At 41.1% G+C, this 27,134-nt stretch overlaps 1 protein-coding gene across 1 annotated transcript in view; it reads right to left on the minus strand.

Moving 5' to 3' along the window:
• Positions 1–707: 707 nt before the first annotated feature.
• Positions 708–27,134, minus strand: part of FOXO1 (forkhead box O1) — a 59,747-nt gene continuing 33,320 nt past the window's right edge. Inside the window, exons 2-3 of the mRNA XM_056490764.1 lie at positions 5,308–6,664; positions 708–4,916 (exon numbers count right to left, since the gene is read on the minus strand). Of these exons, the coding sequence (XP_056346739.1) occupies positions 5,321–6,664 (1,344 nt within the window). The 3' untranslated portion in view covers positions 708–4,916; positions 5,308–5,320. The remainder of the gene's footprint in view (positions 4,917–5,307; positions 6,665–27,134) is intronic.

The following is a 27,134-nucleotide window of genomic DNA, read 5'->3' on the forward strand; positions in this document are numbered from 1 at the left end:
AAAAAGGGTAAAGCTAAAATAAAGATGGAACTACAAGGTACAAGCAGAAATTATTTTTCAGCTATCTTTAAATATTTCTATTTTTACATGCAATTAGCTCTTTCATGTTCTTTACGTCTACCTCTGCTCACTTTAAGATCAAACTGGCGCTTTTTTTGCCAGCAATTCATTTAGAGACTGCTCTCTGCCACCCCTTCCCTCCCCACCTGCAGGCAAGCAGGGATCTGGGGCCTCACAAGACAACTGTGGCGTGGGTGTTATTGGCTGTCTGTTTTGGCAGCCTCTCATCCTTTCTTCCAGTTCTGTTTTGAAACACAATCTAAATTAAAAAAATAAAATTAAAAAAAAAAAGAATTAGACATTCCTGCTCTCCCTACTCACTCACATCAGCAGCGCTCCCATCACCACCGCCTAAAGCATGGCTGCAAAAGGAGCAGCACCAGGAAGGTTGGCAAATGTTCAGCAAGGAAAAAATTTACTCTGAGAAAAGGTACAGACTTCAGGAGGGGAAGAGGCAAAAAACCAGGGGAAAGAGGACCAAGAGGGCTTGGGCCCGCTCTCTCCCACATTTAATAGCATTAGGTTCTAACATTTCATTTGGACTAAAAGACTAATTCTTTCCTGTGGCTTCACGGATGTTAGCATCCCCTTTTTTTATTATTCTTTAATAATGTATTACATAACATTCTGATACACTAATTACCATCTCATGTCATAGCAATTTTATTAAGAGCTTATACTTACAAATACCCATTCTGAAACGATTTCAGGACTTTTTGCCATTTTCTCTGAACTAAGCTTGTTGAAGCACTGGCAACAGGGTCTGATGCCGCTTCCTTCATCTTCCAGCAACAACACATCTCTACACAAAGATGTCTCGTGAGCCCTGGGAGTCAGGCACGGATTCTTCTTGCGTTTAGTCTCAAAGACTTGTAAACAAGTTACTTTTAGCACACTAGGTTGTGGTTAAACACTGGTAACAAAGCCCTGTTAGGTTCCTGTACCTGCTACAGTTCCAAATCCAGAAGCAATGCCAAGAGAGAAAAATTCCTTTATACCAAGTAATGGAAAATTTGTTAACTATTCTGCAGTTAGTGTTTGCTCATTAATATGTTATCGTCTCACCAGGCAAGACTTGGTACCATGAGGTATTTTTCTGTATAAAATTGCTAATGCCATCACGATTGTCCAAATGGGATCATCATCATTAGAAAGATTACATGGTGAGGAAAGTGATTACGACAACATCTCAGCAGAAGGATTACTAATCACAAGTAGAATCCTGGTACAAATCTCATTCTCTGTATACAAGAAAGGACACAAAATCTTTTTAACATAATTTATATACATTTATGGCTTTATACAACAAACTGTCAGGGATTGTTCTCATGTGTCTGTAGAAGTACATCAGGCACTTTTTCTGAAAATATCCACGTATGAATTTTAATTTTGCAATGTGACTAAGAGCAGTGAAGCGCTGAAGAGCTGTCACAGCGCTCGCAAATAGAACTAGCAGTATGTACATGCCAATCTCTCAGATATTGCTGGTTTGTGGAACACCTTCAAAAAAGAGGCCAGTTTTCATGTCGAATAATTTGCTTTTTGCTTGCATAAACCATGCTGCATCTTACATTACGATTACCAAAATAATAATAACATTAATAATAATAATAATGAGAATACCTTATTTAAAATCAGTCATAAATTAAGAATCCTAGCAATTTCATAATGAAAATAGGAATTTCAAATCAGTAAAAAAATAAAAAAGTACTAACATACATCCAGTGGTTTAACAAGTGCAAATTTTATACTGTTTTATAATTGGTCCAATTTTAACTTCTCAGGGATGCTCTGTTGACTTAAGCCAATAATAAGCAATATGATTTTTGCTTATAAGTGTAGGCAAACTGTCAGTTTATCAAAGCAGAGCTTTCCAATTAATGCATCTACTACCTAAACATATATCATATAGCTATATTATGGAAACAATACATCTTTATATTTAAAATATCTGAACAGCTCTATAATACAATAAACTTTTAATAACAGTACAAACCAGAGAAAAGTCAAAAACAAGGCTGCATAGGTAAGATCATCTGCACAATTCACAAACCAATCATTTACAACAATTCTGACAAACTAAGTTACTCCAGAAACTTGGTACTTTTACTGAAAAAGGATTTATAACTAGAGGTCACATAATGTTTATTTTCAAGGCAGACAACATGCTCCTTCACCAACTTCACAGTATTCCAGAATTACAATTGCAAAACATTAGAATGGCACCACAAAAAAAAACCAAAAAAAAAAAAAAAAAAAAACCTCAAACAAATTCACAAAAAAACCTGCCAAAATTAAAAAAATCCCAAGTCCCAAAAAAATGCCAAATTGATCACGCCGCCCAAATCTCTGATACCCTACAACCGTTTTCTCACAATAATTAAAAGGGCTTTCTACAGACTGCTGTAATTAAGGAAAGGCTACATTTATGTTATTCATAGGCATAAAAGGAAATTAATAAAATATCTGTTTACAGGAAGTTATACAGTAGCAGTAAATAATAAACAGGAGGTATATTGTTAAATGTAGCATGTTCAGCTGCATCCCCACAGAGTATAGCCTTGATTACTGGTGGATTTTATGATTACTTTGACTATGTGTATCAGTGCCTATTTGGGAGCAAACATTTTTGCACATGCAGCAGACAGAATGATCTTCAGAAACCCCTGTATGAGCCTTCCACTTGCTCCACTGCCAGGGTTTACTATCATGTTTCAGAGATTAGGCAATTGATGGTGAAGATGCTACTGGAGATATCTGCCTGTAAAAGCAGGGGGCTTCATTGAGGCTTTGGCACTAAGAACATTTGATTTTGCTCAAAACCAAAGACCAATTTCACGTTGGGGAAGATCCTGTATCACATCATAGCATATCTAAAAAAGTAGGACCAGCTGTAATTAGTAGTGATTTAAGCCCAACAGAGAGCTAAATGCTAGCACATCAATAAATACATTGCAGAGCCTTAGGAAAGTCATAACAGGATCATTAAATATGTGGCTTGTTACTAAACTTCATTTACTTGACACATCCTGCTTCCTTCTCCACTGTACACCATCACTACAGGGAAGATGAGTTTCAATTAGGACATCTTCTGGTTGTGTGCTATTTAGACAAAAGAAAAATCAATGCAGAAGTATTTGTTTCTCCCCTTCTTCGTAACAGCCAGCCCTAGCAAAAAAAACTGTTAATTCTGTCAGTGCGTTAAAAAAGCTCCAAGGATTTCTGTAACACAAATGTTGTGTAGCAACCATTGTGAAAAGACAGGTGAGGCCTGTTATTCACACATCCATGAAAACTGCATCATGCAATTACAAAAAATCACGAATCATTCATTCCAAGATCCACTCCTGAAAATGCTCAGGTAGCTGTCAGTGTGCTTATTCCAGCAAGACCAAGTTTATCCACAGAAACCAGATCTCTGTGATTAATGCTCTCCCCTACCCTAAAACTCATGCATTTGTGAAACTTTGCCACTTACTTTATCTTTCCTTTGAAAACAAGTAATGTTTTCTCCTGCAGTAAGATTAAAGTTTTAGTCTCCCACTCAAAAGCAGAATTTTTTGCCTCTTCAAATCTACTGCTTTAAAACAGAAACACTGATGAACCTAGGACTAATGCTAATTAAAACAAATGAAAATTTTGTCATGAATTTTACTACAATTACAAATTTTCCGCAAAAGGTCTTGCTCTTGAGTGCACAAACATTATGAGACCTCCATGAAATAAATATAAATGTGAAGCATTGTACAAGCATCTTAACAATGAATACTTAACACTTTGTGGTAGTTAAAATGATAATAGAAGCAGATGACATTTCTAAAAATGCATATATAAAACTGATTAAATATTTCTAAACATAAAGTTGTCTATATTTTTACATCACACAACAAAAAAAGGGACAGAAATGTTTTGTATTCAAGATCCTTATTAAGCTTTTCCTTTATTAGCACTCCCAAGTGCTAGGGAAATTTATAAAAACATGTACTTAATCCAGTTAAAATACTGTACAAAATGAAGAAGTTATGAATGCTGCCAGATCTCAGATTTATTTTTTTTTAAAGTTGCCTATGTAACAAAAGTAGATTTTAATTATAAGAAAAATAGCTTGGAAAGTATTCCAAAAATTATCTTAAGCCCAACAATAAAGTGATTAATCTGACAATGAAATCCAGATATATTCTTGCATAAATTTACACAAATACAGGTAACTTATCAAATGGCATTTAACCTACTGTTTCCTTTGAATAGTCAGTGAGTTTAGTAGGATCATATTTAACAGGCTATTCTACTCCCATATGAAATGTGTGGCAATTTTGAGTAAAATAATGCAGTTCATACTGCTGCAAGGCAAGTCCACAGTTATCTCAATTCATCAAAACACAGGTAACATCAACGAAGGTTAAACTTACTTAGGGCATGAGATCATCACAGTATTCTTACAAAAGTTTATAAACTTTTCTTGGACCAAAACAGATAGTCTTAAAAAACAATTCTTCTACAGATCATACTGTACAAAACCGAAAGCACAACATGATGTAAGTAAGAGTCTTTGCTGTGATTATATGGTGTAGTGAATTTGGCACTTCAGAGTAACGAAATTTCCAATGGCACAGTTCTTATCTACAGCAGCACATAACCTGCAAACCTTGGGCAAACATCCTGTACAGGAAAATACTCTCTCTGCTGCCAACTCTGACGAAAGGAAGAAAAAAGGGAAAAAAAAAAAAAGACCCCCAAAAAAAGTTAGTGCTTGCGCACAGCTTTGTCAAGAACATTAAAAAGAAAGGTGAAGGACATCTTTGTACTGCTTTTCTCAGTTCCTGCTGTCAGACAAGTCTGGAGAATTTAACCATAGCCTAGGAAGAAAGAAAAAACAACAAAAAGAACAAATTAACATTCACAACAGATGAATAAATCTATTAAAATATGTTCAAGCTAGCTTTAAGATGCTTTAAATGGGGGAAAAAAAAGTATTTGTTACTGGCTAGTAACTAGCAAGTTTTTTGTTTAAAACATCAATGACAAAACATTAGCACTCCACATGAAGTAAGAGAAGTCGGTACTTGACAGTCCTAATGCATCAGTGCAAATCTGATCCTCAAACTAACAAAGGACTGGAAAGTGACTGACTGTTACTGAGGGAGTTCACATGCCAACACAGAAGAACTCCCAGATTTTAAGCATCTTGACATTTCTTTCTTTTCCCTTTATCTGTTTTGCAGATTTATTATAAAAAGCACAGCTTACCTCCTACTACATCCTAGCCTGACACCCAACTGTGTGTGGTTGTCTTTACGCTGTGCTGAAAACTTTGGTTAGGCAATACACTGTCAAAGTTAAAATCTAATGTTTCTCCATCCATAAGGTCATTACGGATAATCGACTCCATGTCACAGTCCAACCGTTCAATTAACATGTCATCTAAGTCACTGGGAAGCTTCTCTTGGTGGAGGGAAACAATGCCCACCCTCCCGTAGCCGTTGCAACTGTTAACAGGGGCGTAGGGGTTCATGGCATTCATCTGCATGGGGTGACCCATAGGCACTTGTAAGGAAGTCTTCACGGTGGACAGGCGGCTCAGCCCCGCCGTGTGTGACATGGCGCTCACGGCGTGTGACAAGGCACGGCCATTGACTGCAGGCGCTGGCTGGCTGTGTCCCTGGTGCGGGCGGGCGCTGGGGTTCATCATCTTGCCGTGGGGGGGCTGGCTGCCGTAGCTGGGCACCACCGAGTTGGCCACCATCAGCACGCCCTGGCCCAGCGCCCTGCCGCCGGCCTGGGAAACACCGGCGTCCACCGGCGCCAAGATATCGCCGTGCGGCGGGGAATCGGAAGTCAGCAGCTCCTTCAGAAGTCCCGCAGGACAGCTGTATTGGTTCATCGATCCGTAGCTTGATTTACTGTCTTGGAGAGACTGCATAGGAATCTGGGACAAAGAGTTCATGCTAGCTTGGGCGTAAGTGAATTTCCTGTAGTCAGGATTCGGTGAACCTATACTTGTGGTCGAGGATGCGAACGAGTAACCTGGTGTTTGCTGCATCAGGGTGGCAGATGAAGACTGGGTTGACACAGTCATTGATGTATTAGGTGACAAGAGGTTGAGATTATCCAACAGATTTTCCATGTTCTCAGAATTACTCATCTCTGAAAGGCTCGGTAGAGTAGAAGTCATTTTGGTGGTCGATGACGGGTATACCATGGAGTGCACATCCCCGTCTCCAAGGTCATCTTGCTCTGGCAAAATAGGAGAAAGTCTTCCACTAATTGTGCTAGCATTAGAGCTCGTTCTAGGTCGAAATGTACTCCAGTTATCGAAGTCATCGTTACTGAGAGAGCTGGGACTTGCAGGCCACTTCGAGAACTGTGATCCGGGGCTGTCACCATTTCCCTCTTGACCAGACTGAAGGGCTGCTTTTTTCTTGGCAGCTCTGCCTCTGCTTTTGGCAAACTTGCTGTTGTTATCCATGGATGCTGCTCGCCTCCTAGGAGATTTGCCACTCTTCCCTCCTTCAGGATTGAGCATCCACCAGGAACTCTTCCCTGTGCCTTCATTCTGCACTCTGATGAACTTGCTGTGCAGAGACAGGTTGTGACGGATTGAATTCTGAAAAACAGAAAAGCATGTAAGAAATGGAGAAGACATGCATCTTTTATGGCATATTAACATCTGCTTTTGTAAGCATATTCTCATTTTGTTAGAAAACACTGGGGTAATCATTAAATAAGAAAACATGCCAGCCTGGAAACATCTTTCATCTGCTCACTGCTCTAAACTGGCTGAAACAAGATTGCAAAGAGTCGCCATGTCAATTTGTCTGTCATCTGCCTCCATCACATCTGACATCATAAAAAGTTAAATAAAACTGCAGGAACTGTTCTGAAATAGGAATTCCACATAAAAGAGACAAAATAAGTCAGAAGATCAAGAAGACGACTAAAGTGAGTTGTCTAATGAGTAAACCTGACCGTACTTATGGATTTTTAAAAATTATTATTTTACACAAAATTCAGGAGCGCTAAGATCCTGTTGTATGGTCCTTATAATGGATTCTCATCCTGCACATCCCAAAACCCTGACACACAAATTGTCATTATTGTCACTGAGCATTAGCGAGGTTTATATCACTTGTGTTGTATGAGGAAACACATACAGAAAACCAGTTGAGGATTAAGTTCTGATTTTTGTAAACAAACATCATAAATGGCCTAAGAAATCATAGAAGACAAAGGAACGTAAAGAGCATACACAAGCTTGTAACAAAACTCTCAGTCTTAAAACCATCTCTCTCTTTCAAAACTAACATTTTAACATGCAAAATTGACTCTTTAAATACCTGAGGGAATCAGGTATCTTGTGCCAAGAATGACCAGAGGTACTGGAGCTTTTCTTTACCTCTTCAGCCATGAGTAATGTTTTGATTTTAAATACAGACAAAGAATTTTTTAAAAATTCCAAAGCGGAAGGCCACAGGCTGACCTGTTAACAAGAGACTAATCTTTGCATTATCAAGCTGTAAATAAACTTATTTCTGCTTATATAATTTTCTGCTGAGCACATGTAAAAAACATTGTATGAACAGAAAAGTTTTCCTGTATCTTAACACAATTGCTAACAAAAGGCCACAAGTTCAAAGAGCACTGAAACAGGCAGCCATAGATGTTAATAGAAGGGTGAGACAGTACCATGGTCTATGCTAGGACTGCAATTCATGCAGAACAAGGAGGAGGGAACCACAAAGCAACACATGAAATAAATGTGTAAAACCAGAAATTAGACCTCAATGGCAGAAGTCAGTAATTCACTACCTGCCTTCCATTCACAGTAATTTTTAGCAACTAAAGATCTTAAGTAGGCATGCCAGGTGCAGTCATCTCATGGCTTAAACCAGAGACAACAGGCTCAAATTCCCTGCAAGAGCCATGATATGTTTTAGACCACGGGAAGCCAAACAGACAAAGCAGGACTGGCCATCTGCAGAGCTCAACAGAAGGGGTTAGTCTGGGATCAAAAGGAGACCTTCACTAGATGAGGGCACCAAGGAGGTGTTACAGCACTGAAGACTATGCCCCCAGAATGCAGCTTCACCCCAAAGGGGGGCACAAGACACTCCCAGAAGATGGCAGAGCACTGCCTCAAGGCACTGACTGTTCAACCAGCTCAGCACTGAGTCAAACCATGTGCCTAAACTCAGAAGCTTTTCCAGCCTCTCCTCCAAAGAACCATCTTTACAAGTTATCCCAGTAAAACAGACATCACCAAAAATTCCCAGCCCCTGACAGTATTCAAGGCCAGGAGCCACCTGGTCTAGTGGAAGGTGTCCCTGCGATGGCAGGAGGGATTCAAACAGATGATCTTTAAGGTCTCCTTCAACCAAAGCATCTCCCTGATGGCTCTGTGATTTGAGTGTTCCCTTACTCAATTTCAAAAGGAAGCCATTCTCCTAGAAACTGTAATGCAGGACTGTATCTCTTCAGTTCAGGTAACCTTACAATCAAAATACCATCGTTGATCTAGCAACAGGGTGCTAGGGATGGCCTTGGAATTTTATTTGCACCAGGTGCAACTACCACATAGGGAGGGTAAGCCTGGAAATCCATCTTTGGACTTGCTCAGGGGCAGGCTGAGAAGCTTTGTGAGGCCAGCCTTGTTTTCACTCAAGGGCCACAGACAAATCTGTGGCTGACACAAGTCCAGCTCTACAAATGTCGCAAGAAAGTTGCTCCATGCGGCTGTTGATTAAAAAACCTCCTGTGCCAGTTCATTTTTTTTACTGTATTTTGTAAACATAGCTGGTTGGCTCAGGATCACTGTTTACTATCAAAATAGCCATATCAAACACACAAAACATCAGTCAGGGAAAACACCGTGATGAGCCTCAGCTCCCTCTGCTACACAAGCGTTAAACATTTAAGAAATCACTGCTATTCCTTAGTCATCAGAAATGTTATAATCTGGTATTATTGTACCGAGGACATTTGAGGTCGCTCTTTGAGTAACAGAGCTGTCTCCTAACTCTGCCAGCAATGAAAAAAAAAAAAATTTTCCTAACAGGAAAAGGTTTGCGGCCCAGAGCTTGTTACATAAATTCCTGTTTTTCACGCAGCCAGCAGGACATTAAAGAAGCTATGATTTACTAACTTGGAAAAAGTGTTGAAGAGGTAAATCTTGTGAAAATATGCACTGCTGTTAATGATGTTGTGTCTACAAATCCTTGCCAGATGCAAACATGACCTGATAAAAAAGTATAGTTTCAGCAGTGGATCTTGGCAGCCGGAGGAATGGCGCAGCTGTTAGTGGCTGGGGCGTGCGGCGGCACCGCCAGCCCCAGCACGCTGCAGAGATGCCCTCAGCCATGGCTTTCACCTGGACTCCCAAGAAAAGCCTCCCAAAACCTGGCCTGAATGACTCCAAAAGCAAGAGTCTGCATTCTGAAACGGGTCTTTGCACAGCAGCAGCTCATGCCAGATCGGGCTGAGCGTAACTGCACTGGAATTTTATCAAAATCTGGGTCAGGATGGCAGCAGGGCTGCTGCCACCTGTGGAGTGCTTCCTGGGATTGAGTTTTTGCCTCTGAGATAAAGTAAACTTCAGCTTTCAGACCAGGAACTGTGGATATGCTTATTGCTACTTTCTGATTTAAGACTCAAAATATGCCAAACCCGTATCAGCTATGTGCAACATGTAGAGCACATCCCAGCTAATAAAACTTGTGAAGCCAAGATAATTATTCCTTTGAATCTACATATTTATATCATTCAGCTGTACTTCTGGCATTTCCAACAGCTCTACTGATATCCAATACTGCATTTAAACCCAAGATATAAATAGCAAAACACGCAACTTCAGTTAAACTTTGACTAATTGCTGAGAAAAATTATATCCCTATCCCAACTGAAGTTGAGGTATTTAATTATTTTTTTAGTGAACTGGGTGAGTGTTTTACTAAATACCTGGAAACTCAGTTGCTCTGTTAAACTTGACAGCATTGTACTTACTGAAGTGAGACCATACAGTGACACTTGGCCGTCTTTCTTCCACCCCAGACCTTGGAGCACCAAAAGCAGAGGGAAGCAGAGCTCCTCTTTAACCCAACTGCAAACCTCTCCAAGCAGGACCTAGCTGTGGATTTGTGATTACCTGGGGAGCTGCAAGACCCCAAATTTGTAAAAGCACCTACAAGTGCTCATGGTCTCTCCCACCCTCACACTTTCATCCACTCATCCCCCAACAGAGTGCCATGAGAGCCACCAAAGGGAGAGTGAGGAATGGATCAGACAGTCAATACACTTCACAAAAACAAATGTATTTGCTATCAAGGTGCATATGCTGACAGTATTGCAATAAAGCATGCCATGGCATCTCAGGAAGATTCAAAAGTAACTAGTAACAAAGGTAGAAAGGAGTTGTCTTCTGGAAGCAGATGCAGTCAAACTGGGAGGCCATTGGAGCCACTCTGTTTCCACAGGCTTTCCATTAAAATTAATAGTCTAATGACTGCCCACTAAGTTTTCATTCAGACCACATCCCAGGAGTCCACTGCTTTCTGCACCTCTGCCAAGGGGTTGGTCTACACAAGTTGCCAGCTTGTTCTACCATCAGTTTGTAGCACATCCTGTTACTGACAGCTTACAGCAGGTTTCTGAGCCAGCACAATCTCCTTGTAGTGAAACACCAAAGCAAGGTTTTGCAGCAGAGGAGTGAAGACCCCATCCTCCCAGGATTTCCGTATGTCCTACAGAAGACATTCAATCTTTCCCTCTAGGTCTTTGTATAGAGACTCTACAGCAGGTCCAGATCTTCACATCATCCTCCTCTTGGAGCCTCAGTGGCCAATGCCACTCTAAAAAGAAGTCATTAACACTCCTAGGAAAGTGTGCAGAGGCCAGGAAGTTCTCCAGCACACTTGCTCACATTCATTCAGCATTAACAGCCGGACAGCAGCAGCAGGGGCTATCCATGCAAGTGGCACCATGTGCCATCTATCCAAGGCCAGGTTAGATCATGCCTGGCAAAACAGGCAGGTTTGCCTGCAACTGCCACACTGCCTGCACCCGTTTTGCTGTGGTTTCCAACCGTGCTGCCAAGTTTACGGGGCTTGGATGAAGAGGCCGAGGAGGAAAGAAAACATTGGTAACTCCAGACCAACCAGAATTTCCTTTGGTACAACAGTCTGGTGTAAGGCAATCCTGTTTGTCTTACCTAGTAACTATAAAATACAAAAAGTCCAGATGCCAATGCTGCACATGTAGCTTGGATTTCTCTCAGAGTTAGTGCTGGACAGTCATAAGCACTTGGTCTACTGACAAGCACACATTTCTCTCTCAAAAAGTTTCCTGACACTACAATGTTCACGACCACACTGCAGTGTCAGAGGCCTCAAATGCTAATGAAACAGCTTATTTTGCCACCCAGTTGTGGTATTTTTTTTATTACAGCTCAAACCTTCTCTGTTGTCCAGTAAGAATATGGACAAAAAGCATGTGACTTAGCCTCAGGTCAAAGGGTAATATTTAGAAGATGCTGGAAACTTGCCAGCTGCAGCTGCATGAAGGTGGAAGGGCAGGATTTCCTCCCAAACAGGTCATGCTTTTTTGGGTCCTTTGTTCTTGGGGAGGTGCTTTTGTTTGACTTCATTTTTTCTCCTGTACTGTTAAACAGTTAAAAAGCATCAGCTGGAAAAAGTGAAGAAATACTTCCCTCTTCCTAGGGGGACCTTGTACTGTTTCCCTGAGCTTTTCCATGACATGTGGTGGCTTAGTGAGAGTTCTCCCCAGACCACCACCCATGAAACACCACCTCCAAACATGGAGACACTTCCATAAACTGTTCCATGTGGTAAGAGTTCAGCAATGCATCCCTTTTTCCATGCATGGATGCACAAGAACAGGATGGAGTGTGTGTTACTGCTGTATGGTTGCTATACATGAATCCTGAACACAGAAGGGGTTCCTGTGGCAGTATGTCCATGGCATTAATCTAAGTCCTGTACATTCTGCATTCAAGTTCACAGATTTATACTACCCTGTGTTTCCTTCTCACAGCTGTCAAAGACTAGAAAACTTTGACTACTCAAGGTGCTTGGCCATCCTCCAGGTTGCATCCTGCTGCCACCAGGGACTGGAGGGGATTTCTCAGCCACTGGAGTTTTCTTCTCTGGATCATGGTAACATGCAGGAAGAGAAAATGCATACCCAGCTTCAAACTTTGAAGTTTAAGACTTGGCTGTGCATGCCTGTATGTCAAAGAGAGCAACTCTGTTGACATGTATTTAAATATTTCCCAGCTGCTATATTCTATATCCTCTTCCTCATCCTAGGCAGACTCCTTGAAAGCACATTTCCATAATGGCAGTTTGGACATTTCTAATGAGGTGATAACACTGCCTTCTCTCCCTACACCGGCATTTAGGAAAAATTAAACTAAAAACCATAAAAAAAGGTTCACAGTTATGTCAAGTGTGCACAAAGGGCAAGCACACACCTAGAGACTGTTCCACATATGATGACCCAAACCAAAACTTTTAATCACTCTTACGTTTTCTGTACCTCCAAGAGAAAAACAGGGCCACAGATAGGTTAACCATCACCTACATCAGTGTCAATACAGTGTTTTATAACTACATTTATTTCTGTCAGCACAATACAGGCATGATGTATCAACAACATAGTGTACACCAAATATATAGAATATGTCCTAGGATTTCAAAGATAAGGAAGCCATGTGACACTGGCTAGGAAAAACAAGGGACAAAAATGCACATGAAAAACATGAGATTTTAAAATTAAGTTTGTTGAATGCACCTTCATCCCTCTGGTAAAATCATCTGGGGAACCAAGATAGCCAACAGGTTTGTCTAAAATCCATCCATTTTCAAAGGTGAAAGAAAGGCAACAATAAGAAGGCCCCACAGTGTCATTAAAAAAAAATTTATAACGCAAATAGCCATCAGGATAAATGATGACTTCATTTATGAAGTTTCTTTATCACAGCATTAAAAGTTGTGAAGTGTAGGAAAAAAGAGAATAAATAAATATCAGATAAAAAAATTCAAAGATAGAAGGGATAACTGTTTTTGGTGATCCAGACAAATCCTAATACTGCCTTTACAAAAGCTTTCTATTCCAACAGATGGAAAACAAGTGTTTAACAAATATAAGGGTTCCATATTAGTAAATAAACATTTCTGCTTTCCACAGATATGAAACATATATGCGAATGCACATATACAGCTCATGATGAAGTGAGTTCAGTGCAGTGACACAGGCCAACAAGGAGACCTCAAGAGGGATGTTTCAAAGTCAGGATGCCCTTTAAACTAGGGCTTCTCTCTCTCCTTAAGCACTCTCAGGTCTCTGGCCTTCACAAGCAGCCTGTGCAATTATGCCAGTAACAAAAAGCCAGCAAAGCAGGAGGATTTGTGAATAACCTGAGTGACCAGGTGCTATCACAGAAAAGCTGGTAAAGGATTCCATTAATAAGACATCAGAGGTCAGGGAAATGATCAGTCTTTCAAAGCAGTCCCACAAAATATTGCCATTGCACATAGAGAAGCCTGTACCTTTTGCCCAGGAAAGATGAGGGAACACCCACATTGTGCCAAGACCAGACTGAATGAACAGCGCAGCCGAGGTGAGCACCGTGCACCACTGCTAAGGTGTGCCCATCAAAGGGGTTAAAAGCACTGGCATCACCTGCAGTCCATCAGGCCTGAGGAAGGCTGCTGTGATCTGTGGCAGGCAGACAGCCCTTTTACAATTATTCACCGTGGGCTCTAATGCAGTGACCGGGAATGCGACTCTGCAGGGACGCAGGCACCACGCAGCCATAACGGTCTGAGGAAGAGCTGCCCTCAAATGCAGAGCAAAAGCAGGTTATTGCTAGGAAAGCATGAATCACAATTATAGGCAAAATTCATTAAACTGGAAAAAAAAAAATTAAAGTAATAAAGTAGCAGTTCATCCATACAATGCCAGAATGACTAATAGCTCAAAATTTTATTCTGCAGCTATAGTAAAGAGACTAAGCGGTGTTTATTAGTTTTTTCAGCCAGTGGGAATAATTATGATCACTAGGACAAAAAATGTTAATCACTCGTTTCCTGTTTAACAGACAGCCTGCTTCACCTCTGCCACTCTCCACTGTTACACCCAATTCATCACAAAGACTACAGCACTGTTTATAGAAACTTTCCCCCCAGCTCTTTTTCTTTCTAAAACTCAGCAGCCTTTTATTGACATTTGTTAGCTCTAATGAAGAGGTACAAACATGTATACATGCTAAATATATCAATGCTAATTAGACTAGCAGATCATCTTAAAAGGAACACTGGAATTAAGTTCTTACCAATTAGAAGCAATAAGGTCAGAATAAGGCCAAGATCTTAAGTGCAAATTACAGAGATGAAAACATATTGTAGTAGAAAATAGAGCTAATTTTTTGCATTGGCCTTGAGTGCACACAGAGAACTTCCAAGGAAAAAAACAAAATCAAAAACCCCAAATATGATTACTCAAAAAGTTTTAACTGGTTAAGACAAACAACTGTAAAGATTCCTACTTGAGAAGCCACATGAACTTTGAAGACTAAAATCCCTGCATAATGAATTAAGACAATTTGGTTCCTCAAAATCACTGATAACCTAAAGGGTTGGAATGACTGATGGACTTACAAGCAATGTGCTGCTCACAACAGCTAAAAATGAGTTAAAACTGAGGCAGGTAAAGCAAAGCAGGATGTACTGGAGACAGGGGCTAAGTTGAAGACACTTGCCCCATCCACTGTGCTGCCCATGGGTTCACCATGCCTGGAGCAACCCAAGGGTTATTGGTATTTCTTACATTGAGAAGCAACATAGGGGATGTACAAAAGGGATGTACAGATCCAACAGTATAAAAAGTTCTGTTGACTGAGCCTTTATGTAGAATATTTAAAAAAATAAAAAGTATCTCCTTATTACACTTGTATTAGCATAGCAGAGGCAGTCTTTTCATTTAGCAAAGAACTACAGGACTCACACACTGTGGTGATGGATGTCACTGAATACCAGTTTTTCAGAAACAAAGCGTCAATGAAAGCAGCAAGCTTCCTCTGCAGCAGGGTTAGCTGTGCCCCACAGGAAATCCTTGGCTTGAGGAAGCTGCAAGGCTTGTGAAAAGAAGGGCAAAGCCTTTTATTTACAGGCTGAACAGTATCTTTAGGCTACATCTCACTATGCATTTGATCTTTATTTTGACTACAGCAAGTGCAAGGATATACTAGCAAAGTTTTAGCATAATCCCCAAAACTACAAAAAGAAAACTGAAACAAAGTTAAGTGTCATTTTTCATTTGGTTTAGGCCATCTTTAGAAACTATTTAGTGCATCTAATGGTTAAGATGCTGAAGGTTTCATACTTGTAAGGGGACAGTGCCAGCTTAAAAATAACAACCACCCCATGAATTTCACTTAGTGTTGTAAATATCTGATGTTAATGTAGCAAACAAGAGAAACTGAGGCAAGAAGAGACATTTCTCTTTCCTAGTTTCTTTTATATCTGAACACAGTCCAGTACATAGTTGTAGTTTTACTATTTGTGTTTCCTCTAGTCAATTTACCCTTTATCTGTCTCATATATGAGAAGAAAATAAAATATAATTTTCCTGTTAACAAAGCAGTAGCAGAAAATAATTGATTTCTTATATTTTTATTAAAATAGCTTAAATAGGATCACATTAAAGTTCTCTTGAAACTCCTGCATATCTGCAAATATGTAAAGGATATTGATTTATACAGTCAGTGTTTGTTCATTTCTCTCTCACAAGAAGCAATTATATATTTTCAATTACTCTTCTTTGTACATCCCGAAGAAGCACCACGCAACCTAGACATTATGTTTCTCCCCAGCCTCTCAGAACACAGTTTGCCTTGGTACTCATCTTCCCCCACCACAGAAGCAGGTCAGACCACCAGCACACTCTCTTTAGGAGAGCTCTTTCCAATTCAACTTTGCTCCCACAGACTAGCATACTCTATGAAACACAATTTACTACTCCAAAGGCAGAAAAAACCCTCATACAAATTTCAATACAGCCTTTGGCTATATTCCAGCATGCACTGCCCCTCTCCACTGCATGGCACTTGCAGCCACTCTCTTTCAAAAGGTGAGATTAATACTTAAAAGGGATTTTGGTTGATTTTCTTGGGACTCAGAAGACTCCTGATGGGTGGCTGCACTGCTCATGCCAGCATCTTCCTCTCAGATGCCGCTTTCTGTGATGTTCTTCAGGCTGCAGTTCAAGAATTGCTGGCACTCATCACTGGGTTTTATGACATCTGCTCAATATTACAAAGCCAGAGTCGTCCAGTCTTGCAAAACATGTAGCACCAAGTCTGAACAGTTACCCCCAGACAGGCTCACAGTTTTCAGTGGGCTATGGGAAGACAGAATTTCTCAGAGCAAGATGGGCACCCAGAGAAGGGAAATTTAAAGGCCATTTTTTTGCCCTCACACCCATTTTGGAAGCATTCCTAGTCCCTCACTACTGTAGGCTGTGCTCTGTACTTAAAAGACCCTTATTAAATCAAAGAACTATTTACAATCTACATACTGGCAAGACCACATTCCCATAGAATGTCATCTGGTAACAGTGACTTAAATCATCAGCTCTGTATTTATTTGCTTTCCTCCTTCACAAACAAGAAAAGTAAAAAGGACATGAAAAAAACATGTTTTTAATGACAAGAATGGAATTAACAGAGCAAAGCCCAAGAGCTCTGATGCACCAGCAATGATCACAATACGCACATGTTCTTTTTTCTTTAAGCAGTAAAATATTACCACAAGGACAATGAAAGGAAGATTAGCAGCACCACTGTGGTGCAAGATCTTTTACATATACATCTGCTGGAAGAGGTGCAGGACCCCACTGGTCACAAAATATGACAGCTTCCAGAGTGGGATACTTGTGCAAAAATGAGCTTTGTTAGACATTTTGGGTGCTAGATTTCTCCTGCCAACTAGGTCTATTTAAGTATCTCTCATCAGTATTTCTCTTTCCATTTGACATAGACAAGGAAACTGGCCTTACCCTGGCTGCTCAGAGACCAGACCTCATTCAGTCTCCCATTCCCCTGGACTGAGCCTGACACAGGGAAGCTCTGGGCACAAGGTGCCTTCCACCAGGTGGAACATGAGGTCTATTAGGAGGACATTGAATCACTTATCAGTTCAGAAAAGCCTCCCCTCCTCTATGCTAATCCCTCAAACCCAAAAAGCTCTTATCAACTTCCAGATTAGGCTTCCTCCTCCTAGAGGTCACAGTTTTCAAGTGGTGCAAGCTTCACCATCATTGCCCCCATCCCCCTCGAAGGGAATCCCATGTGTAACTGGGCAGCCCAAACCTGCCAGCCTTGGTATTCAGATTTAAGGACTGCAACAGTCAGATTCCCAATCACAAAATCTGCCAGGTGCCTCCCATCAAGAAGAAGGGAGTGGAGCTTCCCTCTAGCTTTCCCCAGATATGTATTGAAGCATATTAAGGCAAAAGCACAGCTGACACTGGGAGCTAAAACACCCTAAATCAATTCAAAGGGGTGCAACAAGGAAGTTTTAAGTTACTCTAATTGCTCAGTATTTGTCTCCTGACAGCTTTTGCTTCTTTTAAGTACTGCAGTTTAGTTCTTGCTACCAGAGAGAGAAAAAACACAGTCCCCCCTGTGCAGCTCCTAACTGAGCTGGTCAGACTGGGGCACTCGTTTCAGAAAAATAAATAAAAAAATAAAATTTACAGGACATTAACTTACGTCAGATTAAAAATAGCAGGAATGTCAGCAGTAGGAGCTGTCATTTGCAATAGCTATCAAGACACAGGAAGTTATTTATTCTGTGGGTCACATAAAGCCCTCTTTAAAAACAAGGATGAAACACAAAAAAAAAGAAAGCATGTTCACAGAAGCCTGTTTTCCATTATTATCTAGCCAATTTTGTTACTGAAATTTTATAATAATTTATCATTGCGATATATATTTGGGTTTATGTCCACAGATCTGTTAAACTGCTGGCAACTGCAGGAAACACTGAAGCCCTTGGTACTCGTGCTTAATTTTTGGATTCTTTTCAGTTTTGATGACACTGCAGGGGATTTTTGCACATTTTCATTTGGTTTTAAAAAGAAATTAAAGTCTTCCCCCGGAAAAGTCAGGTGTTTTCAAGTATTTTGTTTGTTGATTGTTCATGTAATCATAAATTACACAGAGTATTTGGCAGGCCATGCCTCTCTCTGTTAAAACATTTGTTTTTACTCTTTCAGTTATTGTTTAGATCCTGGTCATAACATGCTTCAGGTTGTTTTGAACAGCAAAGAGGAAATAAGCAATATTTTAACTTATATCACACTGTAACAACATTAAATGCCTACACAGCAATATGCTGCCTATTCAGTATTTTCCACTTTCTTCCTGTCCGCTGCTGGCTTATAACAGCAAGATAATTCACAATTTTACAGTTTTGCAACCTGTAAAACACAGGCTCACAAGAAAACACAAAAAGCAGCAAGAAATAGGACATCAAAAAAAAAAAAAAAAAGAAAAAAAAAAAAAAAAAAAAAAAAGAAAAAAAAGAGGGGCAGAATATAAAGTAAACATATTTGCTGAAGGCTGGTTTTGAAATCATAGGAAAGCCAACAAAGCTCTTCTGAAGTCAGCTCACATGCACCCAGGCATTGCAGGCTGACACAGTTGGACAAGGCAGAGCCCCAGCAAGGCACTGTTTGCCTACATTCACCCTGACACCACGGCAGAGTTGGGAAAGAGACTTTGAACTACGTGCCATCACTGCTGCCCAGCGGGATCACGGTCTGCCACGGCTGTGATTACCAAACCCATCGTGACCCCTAGAAAATGCCCTGTGGATTAGAAAAAAGAGAGGCATCCTTCCAAACACCACACAATGCACATAAAACAGTCTCTGTGACAAAGCAGAAATTAAAGAACTACATTTCAAAAATTTCTCAAGGATTTCTTTTCTATAGGTTTTTGTTGAACATGGTATTTCAAGCATTCAGTTATCATGGAGAAGGATTTCCATCTCTCCTCTATTAGCAAAGTCTTAAGAATCTGTCATTTACCTAAGAAGGAGAGGGAGATGAAGAAAAGAAGAACGTTTCTTCCAAGACTGGCTTTGTAAAAAATACTTTCAAAACTCAGTTTTGTAGCAATGAGTGAAGGATCTGGACCTAGTATCTTGAAGATATCTACATACCAACTGCAATTTTAAGAAAGTTTAGTAGCTCTTAGATGCTCTTTTTAATAAAATTCTCAAGGCATCAGAGAAGTTTAGGACTTATCACTTTAAAACACATTCCTCAAATAATGGAAACTGGTAAAGTAGTCATGGGCTTAATCCTCCTTTTTCCTCCTCTGTCAATTATTCAAGGACCCCACATTCACTCATCCACTGCTGTCTACTTCCTTCAATGCCAAGCATTTCTGGGGCATCTGATAAGGAAGTGCAGTGTTATCTTGCTCAAAGTTTTTGTAACAACAGCAGCCACCCCTCACACACTCATGTACATATTCAACACATTTGAGTGACTTTCCAAGGAGAGTAGTGGCTGAGTAGTTTTGACTAGAAAATATACAAATCTGTGTTCCACAGCTCTTCTAAAAAATGAAGTAATATTTTTAACTTGAAAGACTGCTTTTTTTTCTAATTCTCACCTATTTCTGTCCACTTCTGTGTAGGTTTTTAAATGTGAAAACATTCAAGACTAAGCATCAACCAAAATATTAAGATACATATTTACATCTAGGGAGACTTGAAGAGAAGCCTGTGATTTGTACAAATCCCCTGGCTGCAGTGATTTTTGTGCAGTGTAGTTGGCTAACAAACACCACAGAAACCCATTTAAAGCAGATTTAAAGGACTTTTTACCTTAAGAAAGAACTTGCCAGAGAGCAGCAGTGTGACAAGACACTTGTTTCCTGGCACAGCTGGTACACCACAACTTTTGCATCAGCTTGCTTGACTCCTCTGCACTGCCACAGAGGCTGTGCACACACAAATAGCCCTAACCATGTGGATTTCTAATTTTTTAAATCAAGTCTATTGGCAAACTCACATCCTTTTTATTGTAGCTGTTCTCAGCTTGCAGCCCACATACTCCTCGAGGCTCCAAAATACTTCTAAAATCCCTCAGAAGGCAGCCAGGGGAGGTAGTGGCAATCAAATGTCCCCTGACTGTTTGCACTGGGCTTTCCTGTAATCCTGGCTTAAACACACGTGCACCACAGGAAGAAAACAGACAATTTTAAGTTGCTGACTCTAGAAAAAGAGCAAGAACCATCTAAGATTAAACCTGGCCCCCAGACTATGTCAAAAGGCTGACTTAAAGGATAAGGCCAAAGAAGATTAACTCAAGTACGATGTCAAAGTACACTCAAACAGCAACAGCTTCTTGACAAACACTGAGGGGCTGTAAAAACCAGAACATTTAAGAGGAGGATTCATAACCCTGCAGTCTGTGCCTGAAGGCAAGCTCTCCCAACACAGGTTCTGGCACCTGGTAAACTCCAGCAAATGGTTCTGGTTGTTATGATGCAGCACAACTCACTGAGCCCAATAACCAGAAATGCAAACAACCCAGACTTCAGAGTAAAAAATCCTCCAAGAGATACACTGTCCAATGGAAAAGGTGGTACTGCCATTCTTCCATGCACTATGGGACCAGCCAGTTTTCCTTTCATGTGACAGCAATCAGGGAGAGATGTGCACAGTTCACCCATCAGTAATGTTAGCAAGCTACAGGGGAAGAGACAGATGCTTTGGCTGCCTCCTCTTCCTCCTGCTATGAGGGACAAAAGACTTTTGGAATTACTTCTATGAAAAACCTATCAGCTCCTCACACTTAGGGACCAAACAAGAAAAGGGCACAGGTCAAGAAGCTCTACCAGTTTGTGGTTGTCTTCTCAAGAGAGTGAAAAGACATGATGAAAATAATCCATGGCTTTAAAGACCATGGCTTGCTCTGTACAGCAGTTTCATCAGAGCTGCTCCACAAGGCACAGCAGATCCCAGTCCTCTTGGTGGGAAGGAGTGCCAAAGTAGGAAATGCCTCCCTGAGCACTCTGGGTCAGCCAGCTCCTCTGAGACAATCACAGACACAGGGTGGTAGGAGCACCTGCCTCTGGTAGGGGTCTGCCACTCAAGCTGGTCCTGCTTCAGAGGAAATGAGGAACTTACAACCTCCAGCAGCAGCTTGAAAATAGGAAAGCTGCAGCTTCCAACAGATGACCAGAGTGCCCCATGAGAGCTTCTGCCAAACATAATCCTGATTCCCAAGCACCACCCACTAAAAAATTCAGCCAGCATAAGGACAGTTTCCCCATACAGAATACACTGCTCCACACCTCAGGGGCCACCCCCTGAATCTGCACACTACTGGACTCCAGCCCATCACTGACCAAAATTTTCCTCCTCTTTCTCCTCCTGCCCACACCAAATTTAGATTGTTTCTGCTGGAATGATGACATCCCCAACATGAAGACTGAACACTGGCACTTTCCTCAGTGAAAGAACAAATTTCCCCACACCAAAAAGCTACCAGTAAACAGGTTCCAATGACTCAATATAAAGACAAAACTTACCTGACTCAAGTCAGCAGAAACTCAACATTTCTCTATGTTCAACACACATTCTTCTATTGATGGCATTAAAATACTAAAATTAACACTGCTAGTTAAAAAAGGCTCTAGGGAGGCCTCATTGCAGCCTTTCAGTACTTAAAGGAAGCTTTGAAAAAAGGTGGAGAGTGACATTTTACACTAGCAGATAGTGGTAAAACAAGGGGGAACAGTTTTAAACTAAGAGGAGATATTTAGATTAGATGTTAGGAAGAAGTTCTTTACCCAGAAAGGTGGTAAGGCTCTAAGAACAGCTTGCTCAGGAAAATTGTGGATGCCCGTCCCTGAAGTGTTCAAGGCCAGATTGGATGGTGCCCTGGGCAACCTGATCTAGTGAGCAGCATCCCTGCTGATGGCAGGGATGGGTGGAACTGCAGGATCATTAAGCTCCCTGCCAACCCTTCTATGATAGCTCTTCCATATAAAAATTTGCTCTGCTTTGGTGCAATTTTTCCTTTGCCTACATTATGTTTAAATCTTGTTGTTTCCTTTTCTTCCCCCTGAAGATTAGTTTATTATCCATTCCGCAAGCCCCAAGGTAAGAGAAAAGGCAGTAAAAGCACTATAAAGAGTGCCTGTGAAGATTAAAGACCATAATGACAATGGGAAGTCACACACACAGAGGAGGCTGACACCCTCTCAGTGTTTTGGTTTCTCTCCCAGATGCAGCTCTCCACAATGAGGTGAGACACGAAAACCTGTGAGACAAAGTAAGCTGCCCTCCCTTATCTACAGCACCATTAGAAACAGGCATTCCCACCATGCTGGAGGGTGGAAAGCTGGAAGGAGAAGAGGAGGGAGACAAGGAGGAGGTTTGGAAGAGCCCATTTTCTCTGGGGCAGAGAAGGAAGCAAAGAGCAAGCGCCATCGCTGCGCCACGCACGCACATGCACACGCATTTCCTGCGGCTCCACGAAAACAATGGGGCGCGCAGCCGCCTCTCGTACGCGGCACACCGCTATATATAAAATAAGGAAAGCAGCTGCTTCAAAAGCTCAGTCACGCTTCTATCAACAGGGCTTTAATTAGTACCCATCTGCTTCCTGTTTTATACTACAGGACTGACTTTCACCTGTTTCAGCAAAACACCCCTTCCCCCAATGGAAGTGTGCACACACACACGAACACACACGAAAAGTTCACAAACATCTCATGCTAAGTAATCAACATCTGAAATCCTTGTTCTGAGTGTGTGGGCTATATAATTGCTTCTTTAAAAAAAAAAAAATTAGGCTTCGCCAGAGCTATCAGATTTCACAGCCAACACCTTTAATTCGCACACCTTGTATGTTTCACCATTTATTTTAACTCACTGGCACTTGGGGACCCAAGGAACACTGGAGCCCTGTTGTACTGGCACTGCACTACAGAGAGGCTGCCCATAGGGCTCGCAGTGGAAGCGTGGGCTTTTCCTGAGGTCCGTCACACACATGAAAGGATTTAAATAAACAATGGCAAGGCTGATAGTTTGAATCCATTCTTAACTCACCCCATTGTTTGAAGAGAAGAAACAACACGTAGAAGAAAAATATTACTGAGGGAGGAAATAGCTTCACCTCTGAGTTTCCTGACATTTTTCCTCCCACGCTTTTCCCGTTCACTCGTCAATTATTTATTTATTTTGCAGGGAGAAGACAAGTGAAAGTTAAGTACACCAGCACAGCTACGTGCGGTCAGACCTGCCCACCTCTCCTGCACAAAGGAGCTGCAAGGGCTTGAAAGCTTGCCAGGAGCAAGGTATCCAGAGAGCAAAACAAGAGGAAGCAAAGCACTAGGAGAACAGATTTCTTGCCAGCGACTGAGCAAGGAGCACCACTTGCCTGCTCCTAGGCACAGCTATAGGAATGGGAAGAGGGGCAAATGCCAAAAGGAGCAGTATTCATATAATGTCTCTGTGTTAATTTTTTTGGGTATGCAAAGCCTTCTCAAATTCAAAGTTGCTCATCACAGAAGAGAGCTTTTCTTAGCATACCTTTAGCATCAGCCACCACCTACAATGCTTATTTTGCCAAAATAAACCAGGCAACCACACGACTCATGCTCCAGTTTTGGAGTGGGAGGAGATCCTTTTTTCTTTACAGTTAGAAACCTCATCTGCAACAGCTTTCCCAGATGCAGAAAGCTGACCTAACTCAATTTGAGTTTTCTTCCACAGTATCTTGGAGCTGCTGCTTCCTAAGTTTTTGGATCCGTCTGTCTGCAGGGTTCATGAGATTCACCAAAGATGGAAAAGTAAGAAAAAAAGTCATTCCAAATCTGATAAAGAATAAGAATTGCCATTCAAAACTAAAGATCAAACTTTGATTTTAAACTTCCAGCTTCTAAAAGTTCTCAGCAACTCTTCTTCTACCTCACTGTCTAGCAAAAGCAGGATTTTGTACACACACTAAGGGAGTTATTAGTGTAGGGAATGAGCAATGAGCTCTGTTGCTAGAGGAAAAAAAATAAAATGAAAACACACAGGCGTCCAAGCACAATGAATGCTCTGAGCATGTGAAATAGGTGAGAAGGGATGGAGCAAAATGAGCACCAAATGTGAGAACTCCAAATATTTCTCAGAAAAGTAAAGGTGGCTCACTTCTAACTCAATCGCTTCATGGACAGAAAAAAGATGCATTAATCTATTGGGTTGTGATTTGTTTTGTTGTTTAATTTACAGACTTTATAAATTGATAAGCCTGAGTAATCTTTTTTTTTCCTTAAGAAAAAAATTCTTAACCTTGTGTTTTCACCTAAAAGGTTACACCACCACTTAGATATTTTTTCCATGCTATCTCAAGCAACATATTACAAAACTTCATGCAGGACTGAAACAACAGATTGTCTCAAGAGCAAATGACAAAATATTTGTACCAGAAATCCTGGCAACATTGCATGCAGATGGGTTTCTGAAAAATGGGGTTCCAAGAATAAGTCACCCATGGTTCCAAAAATAAGAGTTAAATTCAAACAAAAACTGGATGTTCACTTTGCAGGGTACTGCAGGCCCTCTCCAGGGTCCCACCCTTGCCACACACGAGACACTTGCTAACCACAAGCCTCTGAAGTCTGAGCTTCAGCTAAACACACGAGGCTGGGGAAATGCAACCAAGGCCGACGTCCTGGATGCATAACCCAGGAATTACGTGCTGTGGGGTGGTGGTCATCCACCCCACTGCCCATGGACTGTGACCTGAGTAGGGGCAGCCCCAAAATCCACGGCCACCATCCACCAGACCCACCGGCAGGGGTCTGAGCTGCAGCGGGAGAGGGACCACGCTACCCTGCAGGGCCAGGAACACCCCTGCCTGCAGCTGGAAGGGAGCATGCTGGCTGGTCTCCCGGGCTGCCAAGGCACAGCTCAGAGGGTCTCCAGCAGCCCTCCCCTCCCGGGACCAGCGGGGCAGCCCACGCGTGCGGAGGCGCAGGGACGGCGCGCACAAACACACGGCTGGGACTGCTCAGAGCAGCCATGGGCAGCTCAAAGCCTGCACCTCACTGTCCACCTCGCCTCTCACAAGGGCGAGCACAAGCAACGTTCATGGCGTGCTAGTGACCTTTCTAGAGTGATTCCTGGGCTTCGGGGCACGCTGCTTCCACACTGCTTTTTTTTGGTTTTAATAACCTTACTCAGCCAAGTATCCATGTTTACTCTATTTTTTTGTTGTTTTTATGGTCAATGCATATTGACCTGAGAGGGAATCCCAGGATAATCTGCACTAAGAGGAAGAAAACAAATTGATTTAACAGGCATATTTAGTCAATATATTTCCAATCCCTGCTATCTAGGGCCTTCAAAAAAACTTTCCACTACATCTTGTGTTCCCTAGCAATGGCCAACTTCATTCAGATAAGCACTGTTCATAAAGGCTATGCCACCACTAGTGGTGTTTGGCAGGAGACAGGCACACATTAACAGCTCTAGCCTGAGATGAAAAAGCTAATGTATTTTTTTTTTAAATTCGGCACCCATCTGAGACCAAACTTTTCCGTTAAGATGACTAAACAACTGGTTTGAAGTGATTTGCATAAAAGACTTAAGCAATGTAATATGGATATGGAGGAAGGAGAAGTGAAACAAGAATTGGATAATGACATTTCATGGTAACAGAGAGCATTACAGTCTGGTGCACACAAGAAAACAATGTCCTTCCTTTCCTTTCTTCCCCTCCACATTTCTCTCTATATATGAAATTACAAAACTTTTTTGAAAGCATAAAAATCGGGACTTAAACTTAAAGCTCAGTCATACTCAATAGTCCAAAGGATGACAATCAGGGGAATGAAAAACAAACTCAGACTCTCTTAACATCAGCAGATACAGTACACATATATGTTTTTTGGTTATAATGATTACAAAGCTACACACTGAAGTTTGTTCATTCTTTGACATAGCATAAACTTTCAACTTACAGTCTCGAGTTTTCCAGAAAAATCAAAGCTGTTGGTGTTACCAGAGCAGTCATGTAGAGCATACACAATTTTCAACATATGCTTAGTTCAAATGGCAACTGAACAAACCAAATCTTGTTTGCTTTTCTGGGGTTCAGAAAGTAAGTCACCAAGTTGATGACTAGAAATTCAGCCACTTTCCAGCATTTAACCGGCTCTCCATCATATTCATCTTACTTCAACCAAATATTTTTACTTGTGTTGGATAGTCATGTGCTATTTTTGTTGCTTCAACACATTGAAGACTTTTTTAAGCCATGGTGCAAATGTATCTTTTAAACAGACACACACAAGAAGGCTTGAATTAATGCTCATCCAATATTAATTAGTTTTGAATAGGTCAAATCATGGGGCATCTGGGCATTGCAATAAGAATTAAGAAGAAGAACAAATACAGTTCTAAGAAATTCCAGCTTTTTAAAAACACTAAGTATATTAAAACCAGAATTTCAGAGACATCAGTATAACAGTAATCTCAGTGATGAAACACTACTAATCCTCAGTTCAGTTATTCCATAATGGAGAGCACCCCTTAAAGAAGGGCTCAGATATTCAAAGCCAGCATTTAACTGTCACTGTGTCCCTACAACTGCAAGTTTGATTTACTGCTAGGAAGACGCAACCACAGCTGTGATGAGACAACTTTCTGCATCCAATTATAAAGATAATCTTATTTTGAAATGGATTCATTTAACTTCAGTGTCATTTACTTTGGTACTATCTCAGGCATGGCAAGAACATGCTTCTGCTTTAGGCCACAGACAGATGTCACATTATAAGAATGAAAAAAAAATTTCTGTATTAATGCATCAAGACGCCTCACTTTTTTCTATATAGTGATGTTAACTATATAACACCTCTCAAAAGGGAGGAAGAGCACATTCTAGAAACTTTATAAAGCAGTGACTGGACTCAAAGCCACCTAACCTTGCCAACTGGTGGCTAATTTGTATTGCAAACACAACCACAGACAGGACAGGGTAAT

This window comes from Oenanthe melanoleuca, chromosome 1, assembly GCF_029582105.1.
Source record: "Oenanthe melanoleuca isolate GR-GAL-2019-014 chromosome 1, OMel1.0, whole genome shotgun sequence".
Classification (NCBI taxonomy): domain Eukaryota; kingdom Metazoa; phylum Chordata; class Aves; order Passeriformes; family Muscicapidae; genus Oenanthe; species Oenanthe melanoleuca.